The 15928-nt window shown below is 39.0% G+C and overlaps 1 protein-coding gene across 1 annotated transcript in view; it reads right to left on the bottom strand.

Moving 5' to 3' along the window:
* CCDC6 (coiled-coil domain containing 6) overlaps positions 1–15928 on the bottom strand; it is a 119431-nt gene that overhangs the window by 52443 nt on the left and 51060 nt on the right. Inside the window, exon 2 of the mRNA XM_025397120.1 lies at positions 10825–10974. Coding sequence (XP_025252905.1) covers positions 10825–10974 — 150 coding nt within the window. The remainder of the gene's footprint in view (positions 1–10824; positions 10975–15928) is intronic.

Here is a 15928-nt window from a genome sequence, read left to right as displayed (position 1 = left end):
AAAGAAAACACTCCCAAATTTATATCTCTAGCCCCGACTTCTCTGTTGAGAGTCAGAACCTCTGTCCAACTGCCTGTCTGTTCTCTCCATTTGGAAGCCCAGACACTGCAAGTGAACTTCCGACCTTCCGACTCCAAACATACTCCACTTGCTGTCTTTTCCATCTTAAATGATGGTAACTATTCTTCCAGTCATTGAGACTCAAACCCCTAAGTCTTTCTTGATCCTTTTTTTCTATACCACTTCTATTCCATCCACAAATCCTATGAGGCTATTTCTTCAAAATGTACCCAGAATCCAAAGTTTCACCATCTTCACTACTACTCCCTGAAAAATCCACTCCATCTCTTGGCATGTATTACCGAATATCCTTCTAATATGCATTGCTCCCACCTTGGCCCCCACTCCATAATCTCTTCATGACACAGCAACCAAATCAATCATTTTAAGAGTCACCTAGGACCATTCTGCTACTCTGCTCAAAACCCTGTGGTGGCTCCCATGCAGAATAAAAGCCAAAGTGCCAACAGCAGTTCCCAAACCTCTATCATATCAAGCCTCCAGACCCATTACCTCCCAATTTCATCTATCACTCTTCTCTCCCCATGATGTCAACCTAAACATATCAGTCTCTCTGCTGCTTCTCCAACATGGCAGGCACAATCTTACTTCAAGGCCTTAGCACTTTCTTGTTCTTTCTGCCTACAATACTCTTCCCATGAAAATCTATTTGGCTAGCTGCTGCTTCTCCCAGATTTTGCTTAAATATTACCTCAATGACTTGAACTTATTTAAAATTTCAACTGTCCCTATGCCCTTTACAGTGTTTTATATTTTTCCATGGCACTTAATCGCTTCTCTTGGTTTTTGATGCTTTCATATTTTCACATTTAACTGCTTATTGCTGGTACACAGAAATACAATTTTTCATGTGAGAAAATGGAATTCTAATTACTTATCTGTAGATTCTGAAGTTTTAAAAGTTTTTCACTTACACAATAATAAGTGGCAACATTAGTTCCTCCTTTTAATCCTTAACATCTTTTTCTTGCCTTTCTGCACTGGCTAGAAATCCACAACAAAAATCAATATAGGTAAAGGCAGCAGGCATCCGTGTCTTGTTCTTGATTTTAAAGGGAAAGTTAACTTTTCATAATCAAACACAATGTTTTGGGCAGGCTTTGTGTAAACACTTTATTTATCTTATTTATTCTTGAGATGGAGTCTCACTCTGTTGCCCAGGCTAGAGTGTAGTGGTACGATCTTGGCTCAATACAACCTCTGCCTCCTGGTTCAACTGATTCTCCTGCCTCAGCCTCCCGAGTAGCTGGGACCACAGGTGTGCGCCACCACACCCGGCTAATTTATTTCTGGTGTTTTTAGTAGATGGGGTTTCACCATACTGGTCAGGCTGGTCTTGAACTCCTGACCTCAAATGATCCTCCCATCTCGGCCTCCCAAAGTGCTGGGATTACAGGTGTGAGCCACTGCGCCCGGCCTATGTAAAGAATTTTTTAAAAATTCAGGTTGAAGTTCTATTCTTAGTTCACTAAGATTTTTATCATGAATTGTTACACTTTATCAAATCCTTTCTCTCCATCTATTAACATGATCATGACTCTTTCTTTTTATTCTGTGAATGTGGCAAATTACACTTGCTGATTTTCTACTGGTAAACTAAACTTGCATTCCTTGTATAAACCCAACATGGTCATAGTGCATTGTTCTTTTAATATATTGTTGACTTCATTTACTTATATTGTGTTTGGGATTTTTGCTCATGATTGAGGCTGCACTGCAATTTGCCTTTTCTGAACTACACTTAAGTTTGAGCATTAAAGGTTATGTTACCCTTAAAATATATTGGGGACCCATTTTGTTCCCTTTAGAATTTATGGAAGACAAATTTTTTTTTTTTTTTTTTTTTTTGTGAGACGGAGTCTTGCTCTGTCGCCCAGGCTGGAGTGCAGTGGCACGATCTCAGCTCACTGCAAGCTCTGCCTCCCGAGTTCATGCCATTCTCCTGCCTCAGCCTCCCAAGTAGCTGGGACTACAGGCACCCACCACCACACCTGGCTAATTTTTTTTGTATTTTTAGGAGCGACGGGGTTTCACCGTGTTAGCCAGGATGGTCTCAATCTCCTGACCTCCTGATCCACCTGCCTCGGCCTCCCAAAGTGCTGGGATTACAGGCGTGAGCCATGGCACCCGGCCAGAAGACAAATTACTTTATCCTTGAATGTTTGGTACAACTCTCAATGAAACCATTTGGACCTGGAATTCATTGTTTATGAAGGTTGTTGATCTCTATTTCAATTTCTTTACAGGACAGAAGACAGTTTTCTTTTTCTTCCTCGGTCAGCTGTAGAAAGTTATGTTTTTCTAAGAATTTGTCCATATAATACAAATTTCAAATATATTTCCATATAGTTATTCACTAGTTTTTCAGTTAACATTTGAACGTCTACAAGAAAAGTGATATGTTTCCGGTTTCCTGCCAAAGATTTCAAGGTCGGCTTTTATTTCTCTGAGTATAGTAAGCATGGTTGCTTTATAGTATAAGCCCGGTAATTCCAATATTCGAAGTATCTGTGAAGTCCATTTCTGTTATTTCTGGTCACTTACATTCATAGAATCTCATATCTTCATGTGCATGGATCTTTAACCATGGGCTGAATATTGTATTTGAAAATTTACTGGCGGAGAAGCTTGTAGCCTAGTATGACAGTAACTTGCTCCAGAAAATTCCATTTTCTTTGGCTGAGCACCATGTTTGGGTCTACCTTAATCCAAAATCAAAGCCTTGTGTCTCTGATTTACCCAGCTGATACAAAACTAGTTCACTCTTAGCCTAAGGATGCAGCCCTTCATGATTCCAGCTTGAGTTAGGGTTGACTGATCACTCTCTCTTAACTTTGACCAAAAGCAATCAACTGACTTCTACAGCCCCAGCTCCACACAACGACCAAAACCACAATTCACTATCTCAGGTGTCTCTGGATGAATTCCAAGTGCCCTCTGAATAAAAGCAGCCTTGGGTGCTTCATTCCCACCCTCCTTCAGATCTCTGCCCAACAGTTCTTCACCATCATGTTAATTATTCGACAAAGAAGGACTTTGTTAAGTTTTTGTTTATCTTCAGTGAGGTATGTCTGAGTTATCTAATCTGCTATTTTCTACAGGAAAAGCCACAACATAACTTTTATAAAGAGAAAAAATAGCTACGTTCTTCCAGAAATTAGTTGTTATTTTGGTTCCTTGTTAGCAACACCGAGGACCAGAGTCAGGCCCTCACTTCTGAGCAGATGGCTTCAGGATAATATCAGACTTCCTATCTACTTGGAATACCTAAAGAGCTAAGTTTGAGTTTCCTGGATTTCCAGGAGCATGACACCACTAAAAGCATTAACACCTTTAAAAAAAATCTGGCTAGGAGGAATAGTAAAAAAAAAAAAAAAAATGCTCCATGGAAAAGATTTTTAAAGTCCTTGCAGGGCATGGTGGCTTATGCCTATAATCCAGCACTTTGGGAGGCTGAGGCAGGCAGATCACTTGTGGTCAGGAATCCAAGACCAGCCTAGCCAACATGGTGAAACCCTGTCTCTACTAAAAAAAAAATAATAAAAGAATAAAAAATTAGCTGGGCTAGTTACAATTAGCCCAGTTACTCAGGAGGCTGAGGCATGAGAATCACTTGAGCCCAAGAGACGGAGGCTGTGGTGAGCCAAGATCATGCCAGCCTGGGCAAGAGAGAGAGACTCTGTCTCCAAAAAAATAAAAGAAAAGAAAAGAAAAAAGAAAAAGAAAAGAAATCCTTTTAGGCTCTGGCATATTGAAAAATCCATTCTGTAAAAACTGGCATTTTCTCCTGAGGAAGAAAGAGTGTTTAGCCCAAAGAATTCATTCTAAGATGAGGTATTATTGAAAATTAAAAGGCCTCATCTTTCTTACCAACTTTATGAATGGAGGAAACAGGAAGGTAAGGACAGCAGCGGGATATAACTCCGTATTTTAAAGTAATTACTGACTGGGCTGACTGTAAATTGTTTAAAAATGAAATGCAAAACATTGTAACATTTAGAACTACAAAGTTTTAAAGTTATTTTAAAACTGTTTTTAGTGATAGCTAGGGTCCATCAATAGTGGGGCCTAGTATCCTTCAATAGACAAGATTCACCTTTCCAACGAGAAATAAGAATGTTTCTCCAACCTACTTTGGTAAATAAAGCAAGTTTAACTCCAGTTTCACCTAATTATTTTTATCTTTCTTTTCTTCTACCTTTATTTTTCCCTCTACCTACTTTTTCTCACATTTTATGTCAAAAAAGTCAGCATGGGAAGCTTTTGAGCCGTTACTTTTGTCCTTAAGATTTTTTTTTGGAACCTGTGTTAGCACATCACATCTAGCCATAACCTTAGTACATGCACACATGCACACACACTTTAAAAGAAACTCAGTAATTTCAACACTGAAGAACTATGTCAGGTTTATTATATTATCTACTCATAACAAATGACATTGCAATGAGAGATTTTTGCCATGCTACTAACAGAATTCTGGCTTATAATCTGGCCACTGGTGGCTATAGTATTTAAAATGCATTAAAAACAACCCAGTAGCTCTTTGTAGACGTACTGTGAATGCAATCTGTGAACCTCTTGCTCCTGAAAAGATCAGACAAAGCTGAGGTTCAGGTAATTTGGAATGAAAACAACAAGAAAAAGCTCTGTTCCAACTGTTTTGAAAGCTATTTTGTGATAGCAAATTTCTCTGATCACTATTAAGGGCCCTGAAAAACAAGCCAGGAGGGCCACAGATCTAGCCATCTAAATATAAAGGACATATTTCATTTAGATCTCTGCCCTACCACAGGGAGAACCAAGTTTCATCTGAATGGATGCAATGGCGTCACGGTCTTGGTGCCTTTAAAATTAACTAAATGAAATTTCATACATTATTTATCAGCTTGACATGTGATTTTGCTGCTTGCATAAACAAAATAATTTCATTGCCATTTTAGTGGCTTGGGAAACTTGAAGGGGAGCGAGGGCGAAGAGGATGCTTCAGATTCTAGTGTACATGCTGGAAGAGAACTGGGAGTCTATACTCACTCCCTTTGCCTGCAGAAATGTCATGCTACTCAGAAAGAGACTCTTTCTGGGGTTAAGTAAGCATACACTCTAGAAAAGAAGGAATCCAGTAAGATGGTATTGCAAGGAGAAACCACTTCTCCAGAATTGACAAGTGAAAGAAGGCAAACGAAGTGCTAAGCCCTTTGTCTAGATGAACAGGCAGATTTGGAGACTTAGAAATTCTTCTTCCCCATTTTATTTCTGTGTAAATGAGACAGAAGAATAATTCTGTTGCATGATATCCTTCTGAGCTGCTCAGCTATAAATCATTTGGCAGAGGTAGTTTCAGCAGCAGTTTTGCCCACAACTTCCTTCCTGTCCTCTATCATCTTTCCATAGATGCTAGAAAAACTCCAACTACTTTAGTTCCAGGAAGCATTCTTACCTCAGGAACCAAGTCAACAACAATACAAATAAGCCATATCACCTCAATAAGAGATCCAGGACTTTTCTTCTTAGGTATTTCCAACCATCAATGTGTCCCCTTTATTAGGGTATGGCTATAATTTTTATTATAGTTGGAGCAGCATTATTTTCTGAGAATCAGATCCTATTTCAAATGTGAATTGAAAGTACCGTACTACAAATCTATTGATTATTTTAAGGTCTGAAATCTGCAAGCTGGATTAGATTGAAAAGATTAAGATATATGTAATATGCAGTACTCTTCTTAACCCAGTCGTAATCTATGGTTAAAAAAAGAGTTTATTAACTTTTGGTAGTGGTATTTGTTGAGAACAGTGTAGACAGTCCAGAACAAGCTGAGTGTGTTCCCAAAGAGCAGAAAGTCAAGTTGAGGCTTTGGCCCTGCATAAAAGCAGGTGGGAAAATCCACAATTCCTAAAACCATTATCAATCTCAGTGTCTGAGATAATTGATAAGTCTTCCAGTAGGCATTTGTGATTGGTGGTTAAGAGTTTGCCAGGGGAATTAGAATTTTTTTTTTTTTTTGAGACCGAGTCTCGCTCTGTCGCCCAGGCTGGAGTGCAGCGACGTGATCTCGGCTCACTGCAAGCTCCGCCTCCCGGGTTCACGCCATTCTCCTGCCTCAGTCTCCTGAGTAGCTGGGAGTCTAAAAGGCCATTCTTCAGAATGTTATAGAGTAATTATACTTGGGTGCTGAACTTACACGTTATCTTATTTTCTTTGTGCCCTATTCCTTCTAATTTTGTAACAGCAACATGATACTTTTGTAAGTAGAAAGCATCTTATTTCTTGAAAAGGAAATTTTACAATTCTGATGCCTGGTTTGTCCTTACCTTTTGAAACCACCTCCTTCTGTGTCTTTGACTTAGAGAGCTCAGAGTCCTGCAATGCTAGTAGCATCTCTTTGTCATGGGCAGCAGTGCATGAAGCCTCCTGCAGAGTCAGGCTCATTTGCAAGTGGCAGGGGATTCTGGACTGCCCACATCATTAAGAACTAGTATAATCAGAATGCTCTAATGATTAGCTTAACTGTCTTGTCAGTCTTTGTATGATTCACTCTACTAGTCCTCTATTGTAAAACTTCTTTTCATTTTTTAAAAAAGTTTCTAGGCTGGGAGTGGTGGCTCACACCTGTAATTCCAACACTTTGGGATGCCAAGGCATGCAGATCACTTGAGGTCAGGAGTTCAAGACCAGCCTGGCCAACGTGGTGAAACCCTGTCTCTACTAAAAATACAAAAATTAGCCGGGCATGGTGGCGAGTGCCTGTAATCTCAGCTACTTGGAAGGTGAACTGAGATCACACCATTGTACTCCAGCCTAGGTGACAGAGTGAGACTCCATCTCAAAAATAAACAAAGAAATAAATAAGATTCATTATACGTCATTTCACTTAAAGACACAGTTTCTAAGAACTTACTGGCAACATTAAGTGAGGACTTACTGTATATTAAATTCTTTCTTTGAGACAGAGTCTCACTCTGTCCCCCAGGCTGGAGTGCAGCAGCATGATCTCAGCTCACTGCAACCTCTGCCTCCTGGGTTCAAGCAATTATCCTGCCTCAGCCTCCAGAGTAGCTGAGATTACAGGCGTGTGCCACCACACCAAACTAATTTTTTGTATTTTTAGTAGAGACGGGGTTTCGCCATGTTGGCCAGGCTGGTCTCATACTCCTGGCATCAAAGTAATCCACCCACCTTGGCCTCCCAAAGTGCTGAGATTACAGGTGTGAGCCACCACGCTCAGCCTGTATATAAAATTCTGATAAGTTTGCTCACAAATGCTTCTTACAGGTTTTAATTACAAATAATGATTAAAGCACAACCTCTCTTCAAGGCATTCGAGAGAATTTAGCTCTAATGTAGGTTCATGTTAAACAAAAGCAATAGAGTTCTTTTTGGAACAATGTCTCACCAATAAGGTAGTGAATCCCATGGCCTGGTCTCAGAGAGATGTAGACTTCTCAGTCAAGAGTTCTCATGAGATAAAGATACAATGTTGTGTCTGTACTGGATAGACACAAAAGCAAGGGAGAAGAGCTGCATGCTCCCTTTTGTGTGTGTTTTCCTGTTGGTGAGGATGAAAACATATGGAGGTGTTTAAGCCATCTCCCAAAATGGATCTTTTAAAGGGCAAAGGGATTTACTCTTATGTATACTGAATTAAACTTGATTTCATTTTTTAAAGGTATTGCATACCCAACTTGGCCATAGCAGACAGGAAGGGACACGTCTCTTCTATAGCAAGTCTCATTTTGTTCTCAGGATCAAAGAATCCCTTTGAAATGCACATAAAAGCATTGTCCAATCAGTATCAGAAATAAAAGTCAAAGCACTCTGACAAAACAAAAATTGATCTGTCCATAGCCTCTCAGTGGCCTTTGGGTGAAAAATGTTGAACACTTTCATAGTGAACAGGTCAATGCACCCATCTGTCTGTGGGTGACACTTGTAGCATGATTTCTCTTAGCAGGCTTTTTTTTTTTTTAGCAAGGTCCTATGCAGAAACAAACATCCTAGAAAGCCATATTAAAATAATTACGTAGTTGAAAAAGTCTATTGGTATCAAGTAGTCCAAAAATCTTCCAGATGGAAAACAGTATTTCCATGCTGGGTGGCAGAAAATGTGGGCATTCAACAAAAGACTGGTTAAACCTATTAAGGAAATACATATTGGGAGCCTGAGGGATGAGTATGATAGGCTGAAGAGCCCTTCCCCTGCTGCAGCTATGATATCCCTCAATCGGCCAACAATGGAGGGCAGGTTCTTAGACACTTATCAAAAAATAGACATGTTGTGATACCTGGTGTCTAAGGCAACAGATCTCCTATCATGCCTCAGAATGGCAACAGCTTCAGAACTTGCCAGAGACCTGAATCTAAAACTACCTGCTATCCATCTCCTTTCAAACACCTAAAGACCAGGGGAAGGGAATGGGCATTATTGTTTAATGGGCACAGAGTTTCAGTTTGAAAAAGTTCTGGAGATGGATGGTGGTGATGGCTGCACAACAAGGTGAAAATGCTTAACGCCACTGAATTGCACACTCAAAAATGCCTAAGTGGTAAATTTTATGTTATGTAAATTTTACCACAACATTAAAATAAAAAGCCTAAAAACCAAGCTAGGATGCATGACAAATTGTCTCAGGGACATGCTAACCATCCATCTGTCCAGATTCTACAAGCTGAATCACCAACAAGCTACAGACCCATCTAGAGATCCTCAAACAATGTTTTCACAGAATCACACCTTCATACTATGCCCTTACTTTGGCTGAAGGCAAACACAAGACAGGCCCGCTTGAAGGCTATGGCTACACATTGTATACCACTTTTGGCAAAAACAGTTTATTTTGTTCTGTTTATATACCATTCAATCCCTTTAGAAAGATCCACTATCCACTGAAAAATGTTTCCAAGTTTTTAGTCTATGACCTTTTTTTCTCCTGGCCGAGAAATACTGTTTTAGATATAAGAATTATGAAAACACAGTCACCACATTTCTACATCATAGCAATATTCAGAGGATGCTTAGAGCTTCAATTTTAAGTTCAAGCCTTCTTACACCAAGTATACAACTATAAATAACTTCCTTTGCTGTTGCATTATGTTCTTATGTTTTCATTCTTATGTTCTTATGTTTTCATTCTTTTTCAGTATCTTATTTTAAGGAACATCAATATCCTTGGGAGGTAGGTGCATTACATAAGTGAATGAGAGGTCAATTACAGACTATACAATCACTCATGCTGGAGATATATAATAGAGAAAAGGAACATGATCTGGCTAGGTCTTGACTGTCCTATAATGTACTTTGGCTAAAGACTCCAAAAAACAACCATGTAAATTGGGGAAAAAAAAAAGTTTCTTGCAGTCTCAAAAATTATGGCACCTGATTACACATACACTTAGGAAAAACAAACCATAATTACATCCCCATGATTCTAGAAGCACCAGGTAAAACAAGTCATTTAATGCTGCCCCAGTGAGATATACTAAAAGGTCAAACTAACCTTCTCCATCCATTTCTCTCTAAATCACAATGCAAATGAGTAAACAAAAACTTTCAGTACAAAAATGTTGCCAAAAATCTCTGCTAGACAGTAATGCCTGGGTACCTGTTCTTCACATTTCAGGAACTACCATATAAACCAACTCTTGTGCAAGATTAAAAGTATCTTTATTCAGTAATTAGGTAGAAAAATGAGACTAATAGAAAGACAGGGGTAAAAGCTGCCTGGAACATGTTATGGTCTTAACATTAAAGTTTCTTCATCAGAGTTTCCAGTATCCTCTTACAGGACCATCTATGTGGGGAGGTAAGAAAATAACTTAGGAAGATTTTTTAAAAAGCCTCAAATAACTTCTTATTACAACCTCACTAATATATATACTTTAAGCAAATTAATGAAATTGTTATTGATGATGTCAAAATATCTATATGGGGTTGTTTCACAGACATCTAAAGACAAAATGGTAATAATGTTCTGATAATTTTATACCTCCTCACTATTTTGGACAAGCTATGTTAAATAATGAAAACTCAATATCCCACTTATTTTTAAGTTCATACTAACCCACAAGATATTTTCCCTATGCAAATTTTACTTTGTATTTTACCAGTAAGGTTTGAAGGGGGGGGGGGAAAGGAGGGGGAGAGAATGAGCCTCTGAAGTAGAGAAATCAAACCTTCCTATATGTTGTGTGTGGCACCTTCTATATATTACTTGCGATCAATGTTGAGTTTTAATAGCAGTCTGATATTTGTTCAGTAACATATTACTCACCCATTTGAACATGGTTGATTGCGGGTAGTTTTAACTATCATGGATACCTTTCTATTTCCTAAAGATGTTTCACTTTATATCCTATTTTAGTGCAAAAGACCCACCTATGACTGCCAAAAAGTTTATGTACTTATTATCGACTCAACATAAAAGGAGAAAAATTTCTCATTTGGCATTAGTCCCCATACTTCCAAAATGCTACATTCAACATCTCATGCCAAGATCTTGTGCTCATCAGCAATTTTTTAGAAATGCTCAGGGTACAAAATAGCTTACCTAACATACGCAGATGAGCTAGAAAACCACAGTCTTGACTATTACATCATTGCCACCCTTACCTGGTATTGTGAATCTCCAAAGAACTTAAGCTACAACCTCATCAGCAAATGTTACAAGTAAAGTGCCATATCAAAGTCATTTTCTCCTAGAGAGGAAAACAGGCAGGGAAGATGAGGGAGTAGAAAAGATAATTTACCTGCATCAATTTTCTGGAGAGCTCATTAGTGAGGAACTCTTCTTCTTTCTCATAATTTACAGCAAGTGTTTCTTTCTCCTTCTGTAAAGCCTGAATTTTCTTGAATAAAGTGTTACTAATGAATTCTTCTTCCTGCTCAGCCCTGGCTTGCTGTTTAAAAAAAAAAAAAAAAGAAAGAACAAAACAAAACACGTTAGGGAAACAGGAAATTTACTAATTGAAATATAGTTTATTTCCGGAAAGGGTACCCATTTTAAATAGAGCTCTATTTTTAGCTGTGAACCAACACACTCAAGAAATGCAAAACAGAGGAATTCAGCAGAGTCTATAGAAACGAATATTACTATTACGCCAAAGAGGCCCCCCCTCACTATGTGTGGTCCTTATTCTTAAAATGATATTTCAAAGAAATTAGCAAAGATCACATTGAAGTTTTTATGAAACTGTCCCGAATCAATAACCAGAATACAGAAAGATCCTTCTAATGTAGCAGACGGGTCCAGTCCTGGCTATGTACATCAATTCACGATAACTCTCACAGGTTGCTACATCTCGAAGGTTTACAATTAAAATATCTGGGCAACATTTTTTACTGGAGCAGAGCTCAACTCACTTCAAAGTAAAATTATATCACCTCTTTATAATGTCACCTAAAGGGTTTGGATAGGTTTGGACACGCCATTAAAAAGGCATTATGGGCCAGGTAGTGACTTCCACATGTAATCCTAGCACTTCGGGAGGCAGAGGTGTGTGGATCACTTTGAGCTCAAGAGTTGAGACCAGCCTGGGCAGCATGGCAAAATCCTGTCTCTATCAAAAATACAAAAAATTAGCCAAGCATCGTGGCCCATGCCTGTGGTTCCAGCTACTCGGGAGGCTAAGGCAGGAGGATCACTTGAACCCGGAAGATGGAGGTTGCAGTGAGCTGAGATCATGCCACTGCACACCAGCCTGGGTGACAGAGCTGACAGAGATTATGTTGTCTCAAAATAATAAATAAAATAAAAAATAAAAGGCATTACAAATGTACATGGACACATGTTCACTGAATAGCTGAATAATTACTAGAAAAAAAAAATTACACCAAATGGCTGAAAACTAGTTATTAGGAGGTAGTGGGAATCTAGGGGTGAGGGGTAAAGGTGGGTGAGAGGGGCTTTACTTTTCACTTTATTTCCCTACTCGGAATTTTTTAGAGATGAAGTCAATAAGAGGGATTCGTGAATTTTAAAAACGGAAGAGAAGGGAGTCAAGCATTATTCAATGGAGATGAAAATATTCTTCTGTAGATACCCTCCTCTCTCCCTGAAAAAAAAGTTTTAATAGATTAGGCTTATTATTATTCTGTCTAAACAGAAAAGCCTAACCATCTTTGAAGGAAATTAACCTTTTCAAAAAGGGCATCCGTGTTTCAAACAAACTCAATTCTATTTAAAGAACTTTTTAAACCACAACATTTTGATTCATTTATACCAAATAATGCATTTCTGTTTTATCTGTCAATCGAGGGAGGAAGAGCCACATGAATTCCAAGCCTCCAGCACCTGTCATTTATAATATTCCAAGAGAATCAGACCAGCAGAAGACAAAAGGGCACCCACATTAAACGATTACCACCTCTTACTGTAAAAGGCTCCGACAATCAATCCCAACTCTGGCAGTTTCGATTTCTGTATATACTCACCAGCTTCCCCAACATCCACACACTCTAATATCCACAGTTTCTATGGAGTCCACCCTCCCTGCTCCCCATCACTGTGGCCCTAGAGGAGGTATACCAGCTTTTGGTACTGCTTGCTGAGCAATTCTACAAAGAGAGTCACACATAGTACGCAGACTGAAAAACAGAGCTACACAAACACAAAGAGTGGAGGCTTTGGGAGAAGGTCTAGTACTCCCATTTTTTAAGCCATTCTGGGGCAGTCCAAGAGAGCTAAGCAACAAAGACAAAATCCTTCAGCTAGTAAATTTGTATTACCAGCCAAGGCACCCAGTGAGCAGTCCATAGGTTCCCCCAGTGGTTCCCTTACATACCTCCCATTTTGTTAACGCTTCTCAATGTCTTACTCTTTCCACTATAGTCAAGGAAAACTGCTAAGAACTCGTACTTCTCCTCTCCCTTTAAATCAATCCCCACCTGCCTTCCAAACTCTCAAACTTACGGATTTCACACTAGTGCCATGAGCAGGAACCCAAAGTATTTATTTAAGACATATTTGACACATACACATCCAAGCCTGCCATCTATCCAAACTACTTGTTTTTCTGGTTTTGACCGACAAAGTCCTACATGATTTGAATTCTGACTATTCTAAAAGTTAAAGAACAGAAAGGTTGAGAGGAACTGTAGCGCTCTTGCAGGTGATTCTAGCCTTGGCATTCAAAAGGGTGGTTGCCATAAACTCATTTCATTATCAGATCAGACTCAACTTCTTGCACATCAACGCACATTTAGTATTTTAGATAACTGGTAAATTTTATTATAAGCAGTAAAAGTGAAGTGGACTCAGAGGCTAGGCAGAGCACCTTTCCCTTTACACAGGGGCCTGGAAGTGATAAATAGAAAATAAGAAACAAAGATATTATTTCTGTGAGAAGTTGAAAATCAACCTTAAGAGTTTATTTGTGAAGCACCACCGCCCCCCAAATCATCTAGCTACTAAGTTAGAGACAGGAGATTTCACTGTAACACACAAAAGAACTTTCGGTAGAAAGTAGATTGTGGCTCTAGGCCAGGCGTGGTGGCTCATGCCTGTAATCCCACCACTGTGGGAGGCCAAGGCAGGTGGATCACGAGGTCAGGAGTTCAAGACTAGCCTGGCAAAGATGGTGAAACCCCGTCTCTACTAAAAATACAAAAATTAGCTGAGCATGGTGGTGAGTGCCTGTAATCCCAGCTACTCGGCAAAGATGGTGAAACCCCGTCTCTACTAAAAATACAAAAATTAGCTGAGCCTGTAATCCCAGCTACCCAGGAGGCGGAGGTTGCAGTGAGCAGAGATCGTGCCACTACACTCCAGGCTGAGTGACAGAGTGAGAACCTGTCTCAAAAAACAAACAAACAAACAAACACACAAAAAACAAACCCCAAAAAGAAAGTGGATTAGTGGCTCAAGCAGAGGGGATGGGGAATGACTGCTCAAGGCTACACAGTTTCTTTTTGAGGTGATGGAAATGTTCTGGAATTAGGGCTAATACTTTGCAAAACCTTCCCAATATACTAAAAACCACAGAACTATATACTTTAAAAGGGCGAGTGTTACAGCATGTGAATTGAATTATATCTTGATTTTTAAAAAAGGACTCATAATCAACACACTGTATTCACAGAGGACCAGTTTCCTTTGCATTTCTTCCCAAGGACGGCAGCAAAATGTAAAAATGGAGAGAGCTAGGCCTGCTCTAAATGTGCCTTCCAAAGATGTGTCACAGGTCCTGGGAGGCCGAGGCTTTGGCAAACAAAATTACTCACTGTTTTAGAATAGCTACTTATTTCTAAGCGAAGCTTATTAATAGAAAATGCCACTCTTCAGGACCACTGAATGAACATCAGAAACTGTTGTGGTGCAGCCTGTTAAAATCTGGCTGACTTAGCAAAGGGTTAACATGGCCTAACACAGCTTTAATCAGAGGTCTCCTTTAGCTAAGATTTTGCCAGTTCTTAGTTCTAATTGCCTCTTAGGGCATCTAAACACCCAGAGAAAACATCAGTACAAGATTTCCAGGTCCCCCAAACGTAAAACCCCAGCTCCCTCTTTTTCCAGTTGGTGCAGATCATCTTAGGAATGAGCATATAAATGAGGACAAAAGGCAAACATGCTATATCCCATACAGTCTCAGGAAAAAGAAAATTTAAATTGGATACCGTGTCCTGACAATATGCATAAACTTAATTACCAGAGAATGAACCATGCATCATAAAAAAGTATTCAGTGTCCACTTGACCTCTCTCTGCAGATTTCTCCCCATATTACATGGAGTATCATCTCAATCTCAGTCTTAGTCCTGTTTGTTCCCCGCTAATCCCAAGGCAAAACTTTTTATTTAAGCTATAAAACAAATTACCTTTCCAAGGTATTGCCCCAAAAGCAGTCAGCAAGGAGCCAGGTAGACAGTGGCCTATAAGCAAAGAAGCAAGCCCCAGGTACCATTCACAAGGCATGAAGGTGCACAGAGGGGAGAAAAAACAGGCTACCTCATGAAATCTCATTATTAGGTTTATCAATATATTTCCCTTTTTACCTAAAATGCTTGCAAGTCTCAGCATATCTAAACACATCCCAATTCAAAATTAAAAATCTATTTCCAAAGCTAAATAAATGAAGCAACGTTTACCTATAGCTCTGTAAATTCTCAAATAAAAATGTGAACAAAAAAATTAGGAACTCTTTGAAGGAAGAAACATTTTCCTACTGTTTTCTGTTTGTAGGTTAGACTGGGAAAATCTGGGGGAAACAGAAAAATTTATGATATTTTTGTGTTCCATATTCCGGTTCTAGTAGCTATATTTAGAAATTAAATTTGGTATAATCATAATCAATTATTTGTGTAATTTAACACATTGCCCCTCACCCAGCAGTAATCACTGTCTGTTAATGTGAAGACTAGACCACAAAGCATCTCTTCCTCATTCTTTTCCCATCCTACTAAAATCTAATAAAAGGGAAATAAAAGGGAGAGTAGGAACAGGAGAAAATTACGAAGTCTCGTGGGAAAAATAAACACCAAAAATATAACAGAAAATATTTTCTCCTGAGTCACCACATATTTAGGCAACCACACTCTAAATGAGCATAATTTTCTGCAGATAAGGAAAACACAGTTTGTTCTGACCTACTGCTAACATGACCTGAGCACAAATTTGATAGATTCTAATGTGATTGTTTAGTGTTTCTGTTCTTTTATCAATGGCATTTTGGAGATCAAGGGTTAGTACAGAAAGAATTTTAAAACCCTTCACAATAGCACTCAACCACTGAAGAGAAAATCCAAGTGCCAAAACCAAAATCACGTAGGGTGGTGCAATTCATAATCTATTAAGCATAAGAAAAAGAACAGTTCTTCAAAGCAAGAAATGACAGACAAACATGTATTTGATAGCAGC

The sequence above is a fragment of the Theropithecus gelada genome, chromosome 9 (assembly GCF_003255815.1).
Source record: "Theropithecus gelada isolate Dixy chromosome 9, Tgel_1.0, whole genome shotgun sequence".
NCBI lineage: Eukaryota > Metazoa > Chordata > Mammalia > Primates > Cercopithecidae > Theropithecus > Theropithecus gelada.
Note: the sequence above shows the minus strand (reverse complement) of the source record. Positions and strands in the feature narration are given on the sequence as shown.